General features: G+C 41.3%; 1 protein-coding gene across 2 annotated transcripts in view; it reads right to left on the bottom strand.

Annotated features, from left to right (window-relative positions):
- Nucleotides 1–954: 954 nt before the first annotated feature.
- pknox2 (pbx/knotted 1 homeobox 2) overlaps nucleotides 955–22,200 on the bottom strand; it is a 161,771-nt gene continuing 140,525 nt past the window's right edge. The window contains exons 6-12 of one of the 2 annotated variants that reach the window (XM_060909706.1): nucleotides 19,974–20,153; nucleotides 19,699–19,828; nucleotides 14,984–15,081; nucleotides 7,311–7,430; nucleotides 7,016–7,092; nucleotides 6,628–6,806; nucleotides 955–2,345 (exon numbers count right to left, since the gene is read on the bottom strand). In XM_060909706.1, the coding sequence (XP_060765689.1) occupies nucleotides 2,113–2,345; nucleotides 6,628–6,806; nucleotides 7,016–7,092; nucleotides 7,311–7,430; nucleotides 14,984–15,081; nucleotides 19,699–19,828; nucleotides 19,974–20,153 (1,017 nt within the window). In that variant the 3' untranslated portion in view covers nucleotides 955–2,112. The remainder of the gene's footprint in view (nucleotides 2,346–6,627; nucleotides 6,807–7,015; nucleotides 7,093–7,310; nucleotides 7,431–14,983; nucleotides 15,082–19,698; nucleotides 19,829–19,973; nucleotides 20,154–22,200) is intronic. The other variant, XM_060909708.1, reaches the window with a different exon arrangement.

Raw genomic sequence — 22,200 nt, 5'->3', positions numbered from 1 at the left:
ATGGACCTTACCTGAGAGAACAATGATTCACAAAAGTGAAAGCAGAGACATAAATGTGCCCTGCTGTTGCTTTTTAATTGTGATATATGTAAAATTAATTTGAGAATAATTTTGCATATTGGTCCAAAGCATTTGTGTCATAAAATATAAGCATTTATCACTAAGATCATTTAAGATCTTGGAATTATAAGGTCATATCAGATATATTTTTTTAAATAAAAATAAGTCAGTGTTATAGTATTTTCATGTCACTGAATATAAACATTTACCCCTCCCAAATATTGCATAGAAAAATTAAAAATAGAAAGTTAGAAAGTTGTGTCTGATTTAATCTCATTGAGGGTCAAGCCTTCATGAATTATTATCATAAAATCATATAGCACTGTCACACGAGAGGTTTATTTTGGTGAAATAATTTTAAATGCAGCATTTTCAGTTTGGAATCATGTATACCACTTGAAATCATTCTGACTCAATCTAAAATGTCCTGGTTTTTTTGTTTGTCTGTTTGTTTTCCTCATTATTTTGCCCCTTGAACATTTGTGCATAAAATATACAACATTATAGTGTAAAAATAAAATAGAAATATGTCATAGAGACATGAAAAAAATAGGTCAGGAGGGTGGTATATGTCTATATCTAAAACTTATTTCATAGTATAACTGTGACAACAACCCACAATATTCTGCAAAACCATTCATGGTGTGTGTATATAGCATTAAAATGTCAAGTCCAGTCATCGTGTTTCCTTTTCACAGCCCTGCCAGACACTGCTTTAAAATGCCATTTAAAGTGAAGGTTAGACAGGGACATAAGTATGCAATAAAGTGTGTTATTCTGCTTGAATATTCATTCTGTATTAAGTGACTGCTTTCCTTTCCTAGGAAAGGAAATAAAAATAAGTAAAAAGCAATAAAAAGTAAGCAGAACAAGAAGGCAATACTACACCTCATCCACTAAAATCATCTCTTTTAATTATCAAAAAATGGTCTATTGAAACACAATAGATTGTGACAACAATGTGTACAAACAAAATAAAAATTTTCCCCTATCATTACTTGCTCTGGAAGAACCATTTAAAAACAACCAAGAAAAAGATAATGAGAAACATACTTCACAAGACCAACTCCAATAACATTCAATAACAGCTTCTCTCATCTCTAAACATCACACCAGAAACAGCTGCTTTATTCTGGAGATTGATTTAACCCAAGCCACTCAGGAATATCTTCACAGTTTCTGTCTTTCACAGAAAAATACACAGAGGGTTTCCAGCAGCTGAAATGCTCAGTAAAACTGTTTTCCTTCCTGCAGTATTTCTTTAGTATTTCAACATCACGAGGAAATCTGAGGCCTGGAAGGACCCACTGGTTTATTTTCCTCCATAAATGAAATGCTTAATGTGCCATGTTGTCTCTCTCCATATTTTCTTTGTCATGAGGAGAAAAGTTTGCAGGTTGCAAGTTCCAGGCAGTTGGCCTTCAGTGCCATTCAGAATTGCATCATCCAGGCAAATGAGAATCCTCCCAAGTGCAACATTGTTGATTGAAAACCTAAAACATAAATATCAAGCAACTGCGCAAATGCATCATAGTCTAAGGTGTGTACTTTGTGCTGTCAGGTCTTTTACAATGCCCCCCCCCCTTAAAAAAAAAAAATTTTCAAACTCAGTATTGAATCCTGGTGCTAGCAAAGTATCACAATTTGAAAACTCATGCCCAGAAAGCCACCTGGCAAAATGGATGACAGCTTTTCCTGTTAATGATGTATAAAAAATATCATGCTGTGAGTTTTACCTAAAAAAAATGTGTGGGACAAAATAAGGTCATTCATGAACCTATTAGGACCAACATTACGCAGAGGATTTTATTAATATAACTAAAGCTTCTATTTATTCTCCCAGTATATAACATTTAAACATATGGTCAATGTGTGTGCATTCAGTAATTTCCCTAAATTGTACAAATAAATGCAGTAATTATTGTCATTCACAGCTCACTTTTTTTTTTGCAATCCTCCCTTGTCTAATTCAAAGTTCCAAAGCACTTAAGTGTCCTCTGGGGTATGGTGTAAAACGTGTCAGGTCAGTGATGTCATTTCCTGTATCTGTCTCTATTCCAGTCCCTCGCTGTGATCAAGGCGCAGATCTCTCCTGACAGACAGATGTCTTTCTTCTTCTTCATCTTCTTCCTCATCCTCCATTCCTTCCTCATCCTCTTCTTCTTCTTCTTCTTCATCGTCTGTGCCATCCATGGAATCCTCAGTTCCTGCCAACATTGCCTGCTGCATGGCCAGAGTGGCCGAGTCAGAGGAGAGAGGCTGAAGACTGTCCATGCCCAGGGAACCTAACACACACATACACATGCACGGATCAGTGCAAGCTGACGAAACTACTATTAAGACACACAGACATAGAAATTGCTCACACGCCTTTCCCCAAACTCACAGAGATCCCATTCTAAAAAAGAATATCTGTAATGTATATAGATTTATCTCCTTGGATTACTAAGAAGTGATTATTCTTTGATAAGCATATGCATAGAGTTGTATGAAATTAATTATAGCATTTAAACATAATGTTAATATTTACTGATTCATATTCAAACTATAATTCATCCATCCATTATCTGTAGCCGCTTATCCTGTTCTCCAGAGTCGCAGGCAAGCTCGAGCCTATCCCAGCTGACTATGGGCGAGAGGCGGGGTACACCCTCGACAAGTCGCCAGGTTATCGCAGGGCTGACACAGAGACAAACAACCATTTACACTCATACCTATGGTCAATTTAGAGCCACCAATTAACCGAACTTGCATGTCTTTGGACTGTGGGGAAATCTGGAGCACCTGGAGGAAACCCATACAGACACAGGGAGAACATGCAAACTCCACACAGAAAGGCCCTTGCCGGCCACTGGGCTTGAACCCAGGGCCTTCTTGCTGTGAGGCGACAGTGCTAACCACTACAACACCGTGCCACCTCAAACTACAATTATTATTTTGTATTTTATTCCAAGATGGTCTCATGGTTACAAATTACATAATGTTTTATTCCTTGATTGATCTTCAGTAACCGTGTTTTCCTGGCTAGAGTTGAGGTGGATCTGGAGTCTATCCCAGGAATATTAGGTGTGAGGCACATTCACAGTTATGGATAATTTAGCACAGACAATCAATGTACAGGCTTGTTTTATGGGTTGCGTGAGAAAACCCAGAGGAAACATATATGGATACAGTGACCACATGCAAAACTCCTCACAGGCAGTAACCCAAGCTCAGGATCGAAGAACCGCAGACCCTGGAGCTGTGAGGCAGCAATGCTACCCACTGCACCACTGACCTGCCAATTAGTACCAATTTTTATGACTCAGTTTGTCTGAAAAGTGACATGGGTAAAAGGTAAGGCTTATAAGCAAGGCTGGAATGGTGGTGCAGTGATTAGTACTGTTGCCTCACAGGAAGAAGGTTACAGGTTTTTGCATGTTCTGCGTAGATTTCCTCCGACTTCAAAGACATGACAATTAGGTAAAAATTGTTGAATAAGGCATGCTGGATAAGAGTGTCAGCTAAATACCTGTAATGTAATACTGTTTTGGGGAAGCCTTTGGGGAAGACTAATGGTTAGAGAAGCAGCTTTGGGACTAAAAGGTCGCTGGTTCAATTCCCTGGACCAGCAGGACTTTCTGAAGTACCCTTGAACAAGGCACCTAACCCCCAGGCTGCTCTGTGTTTTGTTGTATGTCTCTCTGGATAAAAGCATCTGCTAAATGCATGTAATGTAATGTAATGCTGGCATCCATACCATTTCTTATGATATCACTCGTATCAAATTGAATTAGTGTTATAGTCCCTGAGACGGGCGGCACGGTGGTGTAGTGGTTAGCGCTGTCGCCTCACAGCAAGAAGGTCCGGGTTCGAGCCCCGTGGCCGGCGAGGGCCTTTCTGTGCGGAGTTTGCATGTTCTCCCCGTGTCCGCGTGGGTTTCCTCTGGGTGCTCCAGTTTCCCCCACAGTCCAAAGACATGCAGGTTAGATTAACTGGTGACTCTAAATTGACCATAGGTGTGAATGTGAGTGTGAATGGTTGTCTGTGTCTATGTGTCAGCCCTGTGATGACCTGGCGACTTGTCCAGGGTGTACCCCGCCTTTCGCCCGTAGCCAGCTGGGATAGGCTCCAGCTTGCCTGCGACCCTGTAGAAGGATAAAGCAGCTAGAGATAATGAGATGAGATGAGTCTCTGAGACCGGTCTCAAGACCACTTTTCGAAGGGCTTGGTCTCGTCTCAGAATCGACCACATTTTTACTTGGTCTTGTCTCAGTCTCGGACATAGAGGATTCAAGATTTTATTTCATGACTGGTCAAGACCACAGTGTGGGGATATCATATATGGGCCTGTGCATTGTCTAATTTACAACCCCGATTCCAAAAAAGTTGGGACAAAGTACAAATTGTAAATAAAAACGGAATGCAATAATTTACAAATCTCAAAAACTGATATTGTATTCACAATAGAACATAGACAACATATCAAATGTCGAAAGTGAGACTTTTTGAAATTTCATGCCAAATATTGGCTCATTTGAAATTTCATGACAGCAGCACATCTCAAAAAAGTTGGGACAGGGGCAATAAGAGGCTGGAAAAGTTAAAGGTACAAAAAAGGAACAGCTGGAGGACCAAATTGCAACTCATTAGGTCAATTGGCAATAGGTCATTAACATGACTGGGTATAAAAAGAGCATCTTAGACTGGCAGCGGCTCTCAGAAGTAAAGATGGGAAGAGGATCACCAATCCCCCTAATTCTGCGCCGACAAATAGTGGATCAATATCAGAAAGGAGTTCGACAGTGTAAAATTGCAAAGAGTTTGAACATATCATCATCTACAGTGCATAATATCATCAAAAGATTCAGATAATCTGGAAGAATCTCTGTGCGTAAGGGTCAAGGCCGGAAAACCATACTGGGTGCCCGTGATCTTCGGGCCCTTAGATGGCACTGCATCACATACAGGCATGCTTCTGTATTGGAAATCACAAAATGGGCTCAGGAATATTTCCAGAGAACATTATCTGTGAACACAATTCACCGTGCCATCCGCCGTTGCCAGCTAAAACTCGATAGTTCAAAGAAGAAGCCGTATCTAAACATGACCCAGAAGCGCAGGCGTCTTCTCTGGGCCAAGGCTCATTTAAAATGGACTGTGGCAAAGTGGAAAACTGTTCTGTGGTCAGACGAATCAAAATTTAAAGTTCTTTATTGAAATCAGGGATGCCGTGTCATTCGGACTAAAGAGGAGAAGGACGACCCAAGTTGTTATCAGCGCTCGGTTCAGAAGCCTGCATCTCTGATGGTATGGGGTTGCATTAGTGCGTGTGGCATGGGCAGCTTACACATCTGGAAAGACACCATCAATGCTGAAAGGTATATCCAGGTTCTAGAGCAACATATGCTCCCATCCAGACGACGTCTCTTTCAGGGAAGACCTTGCATTTTCCAACATGACAATGCCAAACCACATACTGCATCAATTACAGCATCATGGCTGCGTAGAAGAAGGGTCCGAGTACTGAACTGGCCAGCCTGCAGTCCAGATCTTTCACCCATAGAAAACATTTGGCACATCATTAAACGGAAGATACGACGAAAAAGACCTAAGACAGTTGAGCAGCTAGAATACTACATTAGACAAGAATGGGTTAACATTCCTATCCCTAAACTTGAGCAACTTGTCTCCTCAGTCCCCAGACGTTTACAGACTGTTGTAAAGAGAAAAGGGGATGTCTCACAGTGGTAAACATGGCCTTGTCCCAACTTTTTTGAGATGTGTTGTTGTCATGAAATTTAAAATCACCTAATTTTTCTCTTTAAATGATACATTTTCTCAGTTTAAACATTTGATATGTCATCTACCGGTATGTTCTATTCTGAATAAAATATGGAATTTTGAAACTTCCACATCATTGCATTCCGTTTTTATTTACAATTTGTACTTTGTCCCAACTTTTTTGGAATCGGGGTTGTATTTGTTAACATTATTACTGTTATTGGATGTAAAACTTCTTGCTTCAAACACGACCAGTAACATGACTCATTGCTAATTTGAAATTTTCTTCATGTTAAAAGCCGTCATCCTCCCCGCCCCCCTGCACACCCACTGGTCTGGTCCAGGTCTTGACTCCATCTCGCCCTGCCTTGGTCCTGGTCTTGATTTACTCTCAAACCCTTAAAGTCTTGGTCTTGTCTTGGTCCCGATACTCTCTGGTCTTGGTCATGACTTGGTCTCAGTTGAAGTGGTCTTGACTACAACACTAAATTGAAAAATGTTCAACCAATTGGTATTAATTTTTCATGAGACCAGTTTCATTGTATCTGTATAAATGCAGTGGATTTAATGTATGCTTGAACACTAATGCTTATACTAATGCTGTTTTCAGTGTGTTTAAGTAACAAAAGCAGCCATGTTATGACTGTGTACATTAATTATGGCTGCTGAACTGGATCCAGTGAACAAACACATGATTGATTTCCTCACAGTGACCATCTGTTCAATATTGGGAAAAAAAAAGCATTTCAATGAGATGTGAGCTTTAGCTATGACTGTTGGAGGTACGGTGTTAGAAGCACTAACTGTCTGAATTGTTAGCAGAATGAGGGCCATGTGTCTGCAGCACACCAGCCACGATGGAGTCAGGCCAGAAACGCTGTGTGGGTCTGTGCTGTGATTTCATCTTCTTGGCTTTAGGGGCAGGATCAGGGTTACTGGCATCGAGCATGGGCTGTAGAATACGCCTGCGTGCATTGATAAACCTTCGGGGGGGGACAGAAACAAGAAAGATAGGAATTGTTATTTTTGGTTCATGTATTGACAACAACATGTGAACACTAGATGGTGCCAGGTTGCTACATATTGTTGTGGAAGAATCCACAAATCATACAACATCGTGGAACAAGATGCTATGAGGAAGCAGGCGTTGGTAAAGGAGTTGAGTTGATTCTACTTTTCATTTTAATCTTACCAGTTGTTTACTTGTAATAAGGTGAGGTTAGTTTGTGCGGCAATCTGTCTTTTCTCATCTTCTGTAGGATAAGGGTGCTAAAAAACAACAACAAACATGAATATATTTTACTTATTGCTTACTTATGCATTTATTTAACATAACACTAACTCTAAAGTTGTTTATCTTGGTATTTTCTAATTCTAGTTTATGACTCTACTAAAGCTGCAGATACTCCAGAAACAAAATTTTCTTCCTTAATGGAAGAATTTGCACAGGAAAGGAAAATACAGTGCTACATATTTCGCCATCACACCATGAGATGCTGGAAGAGCCAGGAGCGCATGATATTTGTGGCATGTTTGGGAAGGACACCCCTCTTGTTCTTCGACTTCTTATCATCGTTGTCCAAGAGTGAGGCGAGGTCCAGGTTCACCTGAGATTTCACACAACACAGAGAGAGATAAAGAAAAGACAGAGAGGGAATGAGTGAAAGAGAAAGACCATGAGAAAAGTGAAATGAGAGAGAGAGAGCGAGAGAGAGAGAGAGAGAGAGAGAGAGAGAGAGAGAGAGAGGAAGCAAGTGTGAGGGCACCGGAGAGCAAGGAAGAGGAAGAAAGAGACAAATGGTGAGAGAAAGACAGAGAGAGAAAGAAAGAGAGAGAGAGAGAGAGAGAGAGAGAGAGAGAGAGAATTTGAAAGGGGGAGAGAAAGAGAAGGAGGGAGGGATAGTTGTTGCCACGGAAACAAAGAGTCGCCACTTGCCGTTCATTCCTTTGGCAGGGGCAGAAATGCCCTCTGTCACCATAGCAACGCAATTGAAGTAATGATACCTAAAATTAAAGGCGTGGAAGGAGCAAGCGTTTATGAAGGCCTTTCATCACAAAGAGTGGCATGACAAATCTCCTTTTAATCAAACCTCAAACCTACATCACTGCAACAGGATGGACACCCGGCTATAGGCTGTGGATACACAGGAAGGAATAGCGTGTGTGTGTGTGTGTGTGTGTTTGAAGGACTCACAGTCACATTTTAACTACACAGGCCAAAGGATTCAAATGAGTTAAATATCATTATGCAATTTTTGCCCCAGATATTTTCCATGTCCATTGTGAAGTATTAACATTTCAGAGCAGATGCATAATCCAGCAAAAGTTTGCATTCTGATAAATAAGCAAATAAAAAATAAATGGGAAAAAAAATACATTTTCACTTAAGACGTGAAGAATGATTAATTTTATGCCACTGCCACAACGCAAAGTTATAAAAAGCTAAAGCCGCCTGCTGATTTTCTAAATAAATAAATAAATAAATAATCAAGCTAAAAAAAATCTCCATATTATATTTGCAGCTGGGTGTCATGTGACTCCATTACCCACCCACACACACATCCATACTCACGTACCTCAGCTCTGGAAGTGTGTGCTCCAGGAAGTAGGGTGAATTAATTGAAGGCTCCACGCAGGGCTATCATTACTGATGGCTTGTTGGTGGAGTAGTTATTGGTTGAGCTTTTTTCTCAGCATATGTGTGGAGAAGACTGTGTGGCCTGTGTACTCACCCCGGCTATGACTGCCTGAGAAAGTGTCTTTCACTTGTCTGCTGCTCTAAACTCTCTCTCTCTCTCTCTCTCTCATATGCACACACACACACACACACACACACACACACACACAGCCATCTGCTCTTGAACCAACTGTTGTAGAATGCCATCTACTGCTGATGGAGATTCTTATGAAATTTTACACAGTGGAACTTGTGTTTTTGACAACACTAAACAATAGTGTTGGGGAGTAGCTACCTGCAAATAGCAATGTAATGAGTTTAACTAGTTAAGAGTGCTTTACAAAGCAAAATTTAGCAGCATGACGAAATGAAAATGTCACAGTTGAATTTCCTCAGTTTATTATAATTAGTGCCTTTTTCTTAAGTGTGCAATCTATTTTAGTAACCCTAAGCCGAGGGTATCCTTAGCTACTTTTAAACATGAATATAATTATCAAACAAAACAACAGAGGTTTGAAGAATAAAACCATATGAATCATACACACACACTATTGAAAACACCAAGTAGCCTATTAAAATGTGAAGCGTTTGTAGTTAATAGCCAATTTATATGCACCTGGCAAATTAGCCTGTGTCTTGATAAGTTACAACTGCAACATAGCTTCATTCAATTCTCACAGCTGTGTTGCTAAATTACAAAAAACAGATGTTGTATGACTTATATATCACTGTTATTATAACTGCTGTGGCATGGAATGTGCGCACTATGCTAGATGGAGACAACCGACCGGAACGAAGGACTGCGTTGATTGCAAGGGAATTGTAGCTGTTTGGCATTGAGATTGCAGCTCTCCAGGAAACACGTCTTGAGGCACATGGACAACTCCAAGAAGAGGACTACACCTTCTTCTGGGTTAGCAAGACTGCAGGACCTAGAGAAGCTGGAGTTGCCTTTGCAGTTCACAACACGAATGCCAAGAAGCTGACATCACTTCCTACAGCGATCTCACCCAGGCTCATGTCTGTGAGAGTGCCTATTGAGAAAGGGCGATACTTGACTCTGATGAATGTGTATGCCCCCATGATGACTTACACTGATGAGGAGAAGGAGACCTTTTACCAAGAACTCACTCACGTAGAGCTCAAGGTCCCCAGAGAAGACAAGCTCCTAATACTAGGCAATTTCAACACTCGAGTCGGGACGGACTGGGAAACTTACACGGACATCATTGGCAAGTTTGGCAAGAAAAAAAAGAACTCCAATGGGGATCTCCTGCTGAACTTCTGTGCACAACAAGAGCTCAGCATTACCAACACATTTTTCTACCAGCCTGACAAGAACTACTTCACCTGGAAGCACCCACGCTCAGGTCACTACCACTTGCTCGACTATGCCATCACGAGAAAGTCAGACTTGGCAGATGGACTATGCACAAAAGCAATGCGTGGACCAGAGTGTTCTACTGATCACTACCTTGTGAGGTGTCAACTCAGAATGAAGATCACTCTGTCTCGCAGGAAAACTCCTGCAAGTGCCAAGCCTAAGAAACTGGACATTAGCAAGCTGGCAGACACCAAGCACTGTCAAGAACTGACAAGAGCGATAGAAGCTGCATTGGAGAGTGTTCAGCCGGCTGGAGAGGAGGAGGTACAGCAGCATTGGAAAGCCCTGAAGGAAGCAGTGTACGCTGCAAGCAAGGAAACTCTAGGCCATCCCCACAAAAAGACTCGTGATTGGTTCTGGGAGCATGGAAATGAAATTGAGAGGCTCCTAGAAGAGAAGAGGAGCGAGCATCTTTGGCATCTACAGGAGAACTCTAAGAGGAGCAAGAGTGCACTTGCTGAAATCAAGGCAAGGGTGCAGAGGGAAGTGAGAGCTCTTAAGAACGACTGGTGGCAGAGGAAAGCAGAGGAATTGCAGCGTATGGCTGACAACCATGACTATCTTGGACTGTTTGCCAGGTTGAAAGCCATCTATGGACCCAAGAGCAATGCTGTCACCCCAGTGAAGTCAGCAGATGATAGTAAGCTGCTCACAGACCTTCAAGACATCAAGGCCGAATGGAAGGAGCACTTCAACAGCCTGTTAAATCAAGAAGGATCTGCACACCCAGATGCATGCCAGCAGCTGGAGAGGAAGCCCACAAGGAATGAGCTGTGTAGGGAAATCAGTATGGAGGAACTCAAGAAAGCTCTGAAGACAACGGCAAGTGGCAAAGCGCCTGGTCTGGATGGTATTTCCTCAGACATCCTGAAAAATGGTGGTGAAAGGCTGTGCAAAGCTCTACTAGACCTGTTCAACAGATGTCTACTCTCTGGTACCGTGCCCCAAGACTTTCGAGATGCTCTAATCATCACCATCTACAAGAGAAAGGGCGACCGTGCAGAGTGCGGAAACCATCGGGGAATATCACTCCTGGCCATAGCTGGCAAAGTCCTTGCCAAGATTGTCTTGAACAAACTGAAAATCATTTTTAGAAGAAACCTTTATTTGTCACATGCACACTTCAAGCACAGTGAAATTCATCCTCTGCATTTAACCCATCTGAAGCAGTGAGCACACACACATACACACACACTCAGAGCAGTGGGCAGCCACACCAGAGTGCCCAGGGAGCACGTCACGTACCTTGCTCAAGGGCATCTCAGCCCAAGGCCGCCCCACGTCAACCTAACTGCATGTCTTTGGATTGTGAGGGAAACCAGAGCACCCGGAGGAAACCCACGCAGACACAGGGAGAACATGCAAACTTCACACAGAAAGGCCCTCGCCAGCCACTGGGTTTGAACCCAGAACCTTCTTGCTGTGAGGCGACCATGCTAACCACTACACCACCGTGCTAACCACTATACCACCGTGCCACCCCTGAATCATTTCGGAAGAAGTTCTCCCTGAATGCCAGTGTGGATTCCGGGCTGGCCAATCCACTGTTGACATGATCTTTACTCTATGGCAGCTCCAAGAGAAGGCAGCAGAGCAGCACCAGCCCTTGTATGTTGTCTTTGTTGACTTCACAAAGGCATTTGACACCGTCGACTGCACAACCCTCTGGAAGGTCCTCGAAACCTATGGATGCCCTGACAAGCTTGTCAACATCATCAAGCAGTTCCATTATGGAATGAAGGCACAAGTCTTAGTCGGCGGTGAACCCAGTGATGCCTTTGTGGTCAACCATGGCATGAAACAAGGGTGTGTACTGGCTCCAACTCTCTTCTCCCTCTACCTCACAGCTGTGCTGGATACTATGAACGAAGGGCTCAACAAGGGCGTGTTCCTCCGCACAAGAACAAATGGCAAACTGTTCAACCTTGCCCGGCTTTGCGCCCACACAAAAACACAGGAGATGTGCATCAGAGAACTGCTCTATGCTGATGATTCCACCCTTGTGACTAGCAATGCAGTTGATATGCAGCAGATTGTGGATCGTTTCTCCTTTGCAGCTGATATGTTTGGTCTAAAGATCAACATATCCAAGACCAAACTGCTCTACCAGCCTCCTCCAATGTCCACTGAACTGCCAGAGATGATTACGGTCCATGATGAACCACTGAAGACAACCAAGTCTTTTGTTTACCTGGGCAACACTGTCACAAACACCAATTCTGCAGATCTGGAAGTGGAAAGGAGGATCCAGTCCGCCATGAAGGCCTATGGTGCGCTACATAAGAGACTCTGGAGCTGTCATGACATCAGCACAAAAACCAAAGTGAAGGTTTACTCAGCTGCAGTCCTCCCTTGCCTACTCTATTCCATCGAGTGCACCACTCTTTACCGCAGACACATCAAGGCTCTGACAAGACTCCAGCTTCGCCACCTACACTCTATCCTCAACATCAAGTGGCAAGATCGTATCCCAGATGTTGAGGTATTGCACCGTGCACACACAGTCAGTGTTGAAGCCCTAATAATCATGTCACAGCTTCGCTGGGCAGGGCATGTACGTCGGATGGCCAACAGCAGGCTGCCAAAAGCTGTGTTCTACTCGGAACTGCGCCAAGGAAAAAGGAGCCATGGAGGACAAAAATTGCGTTTCAAAGATGTCTTAAAGCGGCATATGAAGAGAGCAGGCATCCCGCATGATACATGGGAGGAAGAGGCACTTCAGAGAGTCAAATGGCGAGGACTGTTGAGGAAGGCCACGTCAGCCGTAGAAGAGCTGCACCAGCAAGAATATCAGCATGCACATGACCGACGACACTCGGCAGCTGCTCCAAGCATTTTCCAATGCAACAATTGCCAGCATTACTGCAGATCTCAAGCGGGTCTGATTGCCCACACGAGAGCCTGTTTAAGATAGGCCTCAACTCAAACACAAGACAGTCAACCTCAGTAACGAAGGACAGCCATATACCGGTATATATATATATATATATATATATATATATATATATATATATATATATATACACATTACACCTTACTGTGACAATAATAATAATAATAATAATAATAATAATAATCAGTCACAGAAAATGAGCAAGCTACTATTTTATGGGATTTTAACATAAACACTGATATAACCATACAAGCAAATAGACCAGACATAGTAAAGGATCATAAAGGAAAAGCTTGCCTGTTGATTGACATGATAGTACCTACAGATAGAAATGTCTCTATGAAAGAATTTGAAAAATTAACAAAGTATAATGACCTACAGATTGAAATAGAAAGAATGTGGCACCTTAAGACCACAGTTCTGCCAGTAGTTGTCGGAGCTTTAGGTCTGGCAAAGAAAGTTACTGAGAAGCATCTTGAAAAAAATCCCAGGGAAGCCAAAGATACAAGAAATTCAAAAAATAGTTTTAAATAGTACAGCTAATATCTTAAGAAAAACCTTCTCACTTTTACATGTTTTTCTATGGCTAAAGATATGAGCGTCAACTTTTCCACTGCCTCAGACCGCTGGTTGAGGCCTGGCAGTCAGATTGTATCAAAAGCTGATAAAAAGGATTTGAAAAGTATAATAATAATAATAATAATAATAATAATAATAATAGCATGGAAAAAAAGCCTTTCACTCTATTATCCAGAGATCACAAGTTCGAATTCCAATGTTACCCATGGCCAGGAGCCCAAGAGAGCAAAATTGGCCGTACTCTCAGGTGGCATACTCTCTCTCTCTCCTGTTAATCACAAGTGACTCTAGCCAATCACAGGCGTCTGTGAGCTCATGCATATGGAAACGAGCAGATAGTGCTGTCCTCCAAGTGTGTTAAACTGCCCTGACGGCATGAGCAGCAGTTGACAAAGATGCAGATGGCTGGCTTCATGTGCCTCGGAGAAAGCATGTGATAGCCTTCCTGGCTGGTAGCTGTCATGTGACAGGGGAGAGATGTCTGGTGGGTGGGAACTGACTAAATTAGATCTAGCATCTAAATTAGATTAGCATCTGAATTAGGCTCAGATCTGGAATCATGGAATTCTGTAAATATCACATTTCTAGTAATCTCATAAATATTAGAATTCAAGAGAAATGTGTGCGTGTGTGTGTACTTGTAATTGCTACATATTGAGGACCAGAATACATTTTATACCAATAGATTTAGGACATTTTTGAGAAGTGAGGACATTTTGGCTGGTCCTCACTTCTTTAAAGGGCTGTTTGAGGGTTAAGACTAAGTCTTAGGGTTCAGGTTAGAATGAATTTTAGGTTAGGGTTAGGGGCAGGGTTAATCATTTAGTTGTGATGGTTAAGGTTAAAGTGCCATTCCACCATTGGCTGTATTCTTTGGCATAAAATACAATATATTTTATGACAACATGACTAGACAGAGAAATCTTTTAGCTTCAAAATGATATATCAAACATAATTTTTTGACAACGACAAGTATATTAATTTTGCGACCAAAGTCACCTACCCTTTTAATTTCCGCGCGGTAGTGAAATGTGATGTCATCGGCAGGTTCCCCTTCTTGCGTACCACGTGTCGGTCTATTTTTAGACCAGGAAACCCCCAAAGTGAGAGAGTCATTTCTCCTCGTATATGGGGGCCAAAAAAATTGCGAAAAATTTTGAGTTAATCTTTCAGTTAGCTAGATTTATTGGTATTAGCTAGATTTATTGGTATTATTTTTTATCGCGTTCTATCCGCCATTGCTGATAATATGTGCCACGTCACACGTCACGTGGTACACAAGAAGGGGAACCTGCCGATGACATCACGCGCGGAAATTAAAAGGGTAGGTGACTTTGGTCGCAAAATTAATATACTTGTCGTTGTCAAAAAATTATGTTTGATATATCATTTTGAAGCTAAAAGATTTCTCTATCTAGTGATACCATTTATATATGTTGTCAAAATATATTGTATTTTATGCCAAAGAATACATCCAATGGTGGAATGGCACTTTAAGGGGCAATGGAATGCATTATGTTAATTAGTCCTCACAAAGAAAGAAGTACAAGAATGTGTGTGTGTGTGTGTGTGTGTGTGTGTGTGTGTGTGTGTGTGTGTGTGTGTGTGTGCGTAGTGCTTGTCTCACCTGTGTGTTCTGGAGCTGGATGGTCCCCTGCTGTAGAGTCTGGGTTAACACCTGTCCTTGAGACGTCACCATAGCAACCGGCTGATACAGGGCCCCACCTGCAGGAAGAATTTACACACACACACACACACACACACACACACATTGCAGAAATCATATAATTCTTGTAAACATCAAACAAAATTCACTCCTAATGGCCGCTGAGGACTCCAGAGTGAGTTTAAATCCTAACAATGCCACAGCCATCCAGGGGTTCAGGCTAGTAGCTGTCATGCTACAGCAGAGACATAGCTAGTGACCATTAACAACCACTAAACATGCCAAATGGCATAAACATTTTTGAAATGACAAAGCTTGGCCAACTTAATGCGATTGTGGCTTTTTTCAACTGCTGAATCTGCCTGATTCATCTTAATCCTCTATTTCTATTCGGGCCTCTACACTTGTGACCCTGCTTCTGTTGCTGTTGAGGGTCCCACACACCGACTGTAGGAAACATGGACAGCACAGTGGTTCTTGAAAGTTTGTGAACCCTTTAAAATTTTCTATATTTCTGCATAAATATGACCTAAAACATCATCAGATTTTCACACAAGTCCTCAAAGTAGATAAAGAGAACTCAGTTAAACAAATGAGACAAAAATATTATCCTTGGTCATTTATTTATTGAGGAAAATGATCCAATATTACATATCTGTGAGTGGCAAAAATATATGAAAGTTTGCTTTCAGTATCTGGTGTGACCCCCTTGTGCAGCAACAACTGCAACTAAACATTTCCAGTAACTGTTGATCAGTCCTGCACACCAGCTTGGAGGAATTTTAGTCCATTCCTCTGGACAGAACAGCTTCAACTCTGGGACGTTGGTGGGTTTCCTCACATGAACTGCTCGCTTCAGGTCCTTCCACAACATTTCGATTGGATTAAGGTCAGGACTTTGACTTGGCCATTCCAAAACATTAACTTTATTCTTCTTTAACCATTCTTTGGTAGAACGACTTGTGTGCTTAGGGTCGTTGTCTTGCTGCATGACCCACCTTCTCTTGAGATTCAGTTCATGGACAGATGTCCTGACATTTTCTTTTAGAATTCGCTGGTATAATTCAGAATTCATTGTTCCATCAATGATGGCAAGCCATCCTGGCCCAGATGCAGCAAAACAGGCCCAAACCATGATAATACCACCACCATGTTTCACAGATGGGATAAGGTTCTTATGCTGGAATGCAGTGTTTTCCTTTCTCCAAACATAACATTTCTCATTTAAACCAAAAAGTTTTATTTTGGCATCATCCATCCACAAAACATTTTTCCAGTAGCCTTCTGGCTTGTCCATGTGATCTTTAGCAAACTGCAGATGAGCAGCAATGTTCTTTTTGGAGAGCAGTGGCTTTCTCCTTCCAACCCTGCCATGCACACCATTGTTGTTCAGTGTTCTCCTGATGGTGGACTCATGAGCATTAACATTAGCCAATGTGAGAGAGGCCTTCAGTTGCTTAGAAGGTACCCTGGGGTCCTCTGTGACCTCGCTGACTATTACATGCTTTGCTCTTGGAGTGATCTTTGTTGGTTGACCACTCCTGGGGAGGGTAACAATGGTCTTGAATGTCCTCCATTTGTACACAATCTGTCTGACTGTCGATTGGTGGAGTCCAAACTCTTTAGAGATGGTTTTGTAACCTTTTCCAGTCTGATGAGCATCAACAACGCTTTTTCTGAAGTCCTCAGAAATCTCCTTTGTTTGTGTCATGATACACTTCCACAAACATGTGTTGTGAAGATCAGACTTTGATAGATCCCTGTTCTTTAAATAAAACAGGGTGCCCACTCACACCTGACTGTCATCCCATTGATTGAAAACACCTGACTCTAATTTCACCTTCAAATTAACTAATCCTAGAGGTTCACATACTTTTGCCACTCACAGATATGTACCAGTAATATTGGATCATTTTCCTCAATAAATAAATGACCAAGTATAATATTTTTGTCTAATTTGTTTAACTAGGTTCTCTTTATCTACTTTTAGGACTTGTGTGAAAATCTGATGATGTTTTAAGTCATATTTATGCAGAAATATAGAAAATTCTAAAGGGTTCACAAACTTTCAAGCACCACTGTATATCATCTCTAAAAAAATGAAGTCACCACTGGTCTAGTGCCCCTGCTGGCTGGCTGCAGTATAATGTGTAGTGCCGCCCATCCCCATGTGTTTCAATGTGTTTCAGTGACAAAATAGCCTATGTCACTTTCCTCATATCAACTGTCTTTCTGTCACTTAGTTTTCCCTCTGCTGATCTCATCTCATTATCTCTAGCCGCTTTATCCTTCACAGGGTCGCAGGCAAGCTGGAGCCTATCCCAGCTGACTACGGGCGAAAGGCGGGGTACACCCTGGACAAGTCGCCAGGTCATCACAGGGCTGACACATAGACACAGACAACCATTCACACTCACATTCACACCTACAGTCAATTTAGAGTCACCAGTTAACCTAACCTGCATGTCTTTGGACTGTGGGGGAAACCGGAGCACCCGGAGGAAACCCACGCGGACATGGGGAGAACATGCAAACTCCACACAGAAAGGCCCTCGCCGGCCCTGGGGCTTGAACCCAGGACCTTCTTGCTGTGAGGCGACAGCGCTAACCACTACACCACCGTGCCGCCCCCTCTGCTGATATCTGCACATTTTTATTTTCCCTGTGTGAAGAATGCTCGCCACAGTATTTTTCATGCAGACTTAAATATTCATTTCCCTATGTAATTTACTTAGTTACTTTTAAAATCAACACCGACAATTACACACAACGAAGCTACCTGGCAGCCTGCCGCTAATCCCTTGCAAAATCCTTTGCCCTGTTGCTGTTTTGGTGTGTCTGGCCCAGTTTTGGCTGAGCTGAAGTCCCAGCTCTAATAGTAACGGTTCGCCACTGCGTCAATGTCAGTGAATTTCCAGTACATATAATAAATGCCTTTCCTAGATGCATCCATATTAATTAAAGATTTCCAGCTGACACTATTTAAGGTATCTGGGAAGGTAATGAAGAGAATTTGAGAATGTGACCATATTCATCTGATCATTTCTACCACTGTACATTAGGAGAAGGAGGCAGGCCAACCAAACGAGTACCTGACTTCGACTCTTGTCTCTATTGTGCAGACTCAGGCTCCAAATTTGACAACATGGCAGAGGTATTTTGGCTTCATTTCTATAGTATGTAAGGCAATGGAGCCACACTGTCCATGTTTTCTACAGTCGATGGTTTCACATTATTGCCCTAAAGATCAGCAATTCCTTAAAACAATTTATGCCCAAGACTCACCCTATCTTCAGTGAACAGCTTCACCTGTATACTGTTGATTTTATACCCTCTAAAAACTGCAGCTGTAATTTTAAAGACTGTTCTGGGTTCTGTCAATGTTTCATCCTCATGTTGTCTCAGGAAGTTTTTCCTTGCCACTGAAACCTCTGGCTTGTTCGTTAGGGATCTAAAGCTACATCCTGATTTCTGTAAAGTTACCTATTATTTAAAGTGCTAAACAAATAAACTTAAATTGAACTTAATTTAAAAAGCTACCAAGCAGAACAGGGCAATTGTTGAGTTAAATGTACTTATTTAATTCAGGCTGTGCATATTTATTCTGCTGGAGTGTGTTAGATAGGAGGAAGAAAAAAGGTGATACAGTATGTAGGAGGCATGTAACGATTCACCCAATTCATGATTTGATTTGATTCATTATATTGGGTTCACAATTCGATTTTCCAACAATATTTTTGAAAATATAATATTAATAATATTTTATGACAAAAAATCATATTAGTTTATTAATTTATCAATTTAAGTATTCCTTTTGTTAAATAATTTTTAAAATGTTTATTTAATTTTCTTAAAACATTTGTTTCATTTTCTTAACAAACAATAATTATTTATCCACATTTGTAAAGGTTGGAATAAAATATAATAGCCTATTAACTAAAATAGTCCTATTATTAAAAATGAAAAAGTTAAAAACAAATAGACCTTTTCTTAATAAACTTTTATGAACATTTCTACAACCTCCATTTGCTTCCTTTTTCTTTAGCTTTCGGCAGTCTGTAAAAAGAGAGCTCAGATTTCTTGTTAAATCTATTTGTATAATCATTCAAACAGCTATTTCCCATTTTAGGTGTGTGTGTGTGTGTGTGTGTGTGTGTGTGTGTGTGTGTGTGTGTGTTAGAGCTGTGTTACTTCTGCCTAGGGTGAAATCATGTATAGCCCCACGATTGTATGTTATTGCACCATCTGCTGTCTAAATAATGCAATTACAGCTAAGAAAAACAGAGCTTACTCAGCCTGATAATAATCTTGATTAATTTTTTATTTCATCGATTTGAATCATCATAAATTTGCATCACAATTTATCGGTACATGATATATGGTTACATGCTGAGTGTGTAGGGAAAGTTGGTAAATCATCATCATCTCAGCTATTAACATTAGTGTTTAAAAAGGATTCTTTATGAAATTGAGAAAGCATGACTGATTTGGACAGATGTTTGTACTGTGATCCTCTCTGAGAAAGGCTCCCAGACAGTTAGACAGTTTTCTTTATTTTAAATTGATTAAAAAAATTCAGTTACATTTTTTGAATGCTTCTCCTTCTCTAGCCCTGTCTGCCGTTCTCTCTTCCTCTCTTATTTACAGATAGACAGGCTTTCTGAGTGCCCTCTCACCTGACACCACCTGTGAGTTGATACTGGTCATGTTGACATTGCTCTGAGGCAGAGAGCAGGCTGCAATGCCTGAAGAATTAACTGAGCTTGACACAGATGAGAGTGATGAAGAAGAAGTCTGCATCATATCCTATAAAAGAACATAAGAAACAAAGTCAGAGAAAGCATAAAGAGTGTGAAGGGAGAGAAAATGAGGTGACAGTTCATTGATGTCTGCACTACACATTAAATGAACACACTGTATTTCTCAAAATCTTCTCATGTTTGTGTATTACCTGCTGTAGACTGGTGTGGGACGGTGAATATGGGCCGCCCAGGTCATTGCGTAGCAGATTGTCACTGTGCATCTTAGTCTTGAGGCAAGTGATGTAGCGGTTACAGAAGTCTTTACAGAGCTCGTTCACCTTCTCCAGCTCCAGCAGGTGGATCCGTAGCACCTGGATCGCCTTCACCATCTGACACACACAGCAATGGTTTATCAGAAATGCCTCTACAGAAGTGTGTCCAAGAATCTAGCCATAAACAACAAGTTCATTTCATGACCATAGTATTATTCTAAGGTTCTATCTGGGTTAAGAATGGATGGGAGATAGAACTTTATAATAATAAGGTTACAATTTCATTTCAAATAACAACAATATTGAGTCCTGTATTAAGGGGATGAAACTTGTGTGTATGTTGTAGTTAGATTAAAGGTGTTGACTGCAAGGTCATCTGAAATTTTCAACTTTTTTTTTTTTTATTGTGCATGACACTTTCCTGTCTCGCATGAACAATATCATGCGGATGAGATGTGATCATTTTGAAGTGTTGAAGGTCACTTTCCTCCATTTTGGGACAGAGTATCCTACCTCTTGAGCCAAACAGTATGGTCCAACAGAAACAGCTGAGCACGAGGAATTTTAACTAATTAGAATAACTATGGAATTGCATCACACCAAGATGGCGACGCGCAGAAAACATCGTGACTCTGCATCGATCACGGAGAGTTTTGAATCACAGGCATGTAATTTGTGGTTGGCATTCGCGAATAGATCCATGAAACAAAAGACAAATATATAATTTCTCTGTTATTGCTTTTGTGTTATTGTTTCTTTCTCTGTAAGATCAAAACATTAGGTGTATAACTCCATACTCGCTACTCTGGAGTCAAGCCCATGCATTCTAAGGCTAAGATAGCTAAGTGATAGCTAGAATGATTTCGTTATCTGTCCAGAAAAATGGCGTCATCTAACCTTGCTCTATCTTGCAGTTGCACTCACTAGGCAGGTTTTCCTTTTCTTTTCCTCTGGCTTTTAGCTGGCGGGAGAGTGGAGTCCACCATGTTTGGCCATGCTGACTTGTTTTGGTTAAAAATAGGTCAAACACACCCCAAAGTGGTCATGTGATATTGTTGCTCACTTGCTTCAGCAATCCCCAGAATCATAAAATGCGGGACACTTTTTATCTTCGCAAAACATTCACACATAGGATACATGGTGTGTGCAGCAGCGAAACATCTCGAAACTCCAACAGCTATAGAAATAGAACATTTTGCCCAGAATTCAGCTTTGCAGTCAGAACCTTTAACTTATCGCAAAAATAATCAGACTAAGTTCTTTCTGTCAGTTAGAGATATTTTGATGCACTGTTTAGTTAGCACCATGCAGAAAAGTAAATGATCTTATTTTTCTACAACTTTACACAGCAGTTTGATGACTGATGAGGTGAAAGCAGATGCCCTGTTATTCTGTTATTCCAACACTAATAAGTCTCTTCCCAGAAAAAAAAAAGTATAATTTCAGTATGGTGTTCAAACAGTTAGCCTAAGGCAGGTGAAAAACTGATTACACAATGATATCTTGTGCATGAGGAATTGGCTGCTCTACTCTAGTAAATGCAGTCTTTACTCCAAAAAATCTGTCGAGATTATCAGTTCCTTCTCATTCTTTTTTTCTTCCATTTGGATGTGACTAAACATTCATGCCTAGCTCCCTGTTCCCACAGATCATGTGCCTTCAAAGTCAGCACTCAAGGACAACCAAATGGGCTAAAAAACGCTTTGCCCAGGAAGAGATAAATCTGCCAATTACTGCAGCTCGTTCCGTCAGGGCGCCGTGCCATCTTCTGCCCGGTGTAAGCGTGGCGAGGAAGGGAGCCCAATGCCACCGGCCCATCGTAAAGCACACAGATGCAGAGTTAATTGACTGAGCTTCACTAGTCGGCCGAGATCCCTGGTAATGACGAGCATTGACCTTTCCCCCACTTTCTCATTTGCCTAATTTCTAATTACTGCTAGCTGTCAGGCAGGGGAGAGAGGAGGTGGTTGGGGAGAGAGAATGAGAATTAGGGCTTTAAAGGAATATTGAATTAAAATGCTTAAAGTTCTGTCATAACGCTGATTGCCTCTATCAGCAGAGGGTGCTGTAGCTGGAATTTAAAAAAAAATGTAGTAAATAGACAGAAAACAGACTGTACACTACAGCTTGTGATGAAGATATACAGAGGTGTACAGATGTACAA

The sequence above is a fragment of the Neoarius graeffei genome, chromosome 25 (genome assembly GCF_027579695.1).
Source record: "Neoarius graeffei isolate fNeoGra1 chromosome 25, fNeoGra1.pri, whole genome shotgun sequence".
Taxonomy (NCBI): domain Eukaryota; kingdom Metazoa; phylum Chordata; class Actinopteri; order Siluriformes; family Ariidae; genus Neoarius; species Neoarius graeffei.
Note: the sequence above shows the minus strand (reverse complement) of the source record. Positions and strands in the feature narration are given on the sequence as shown.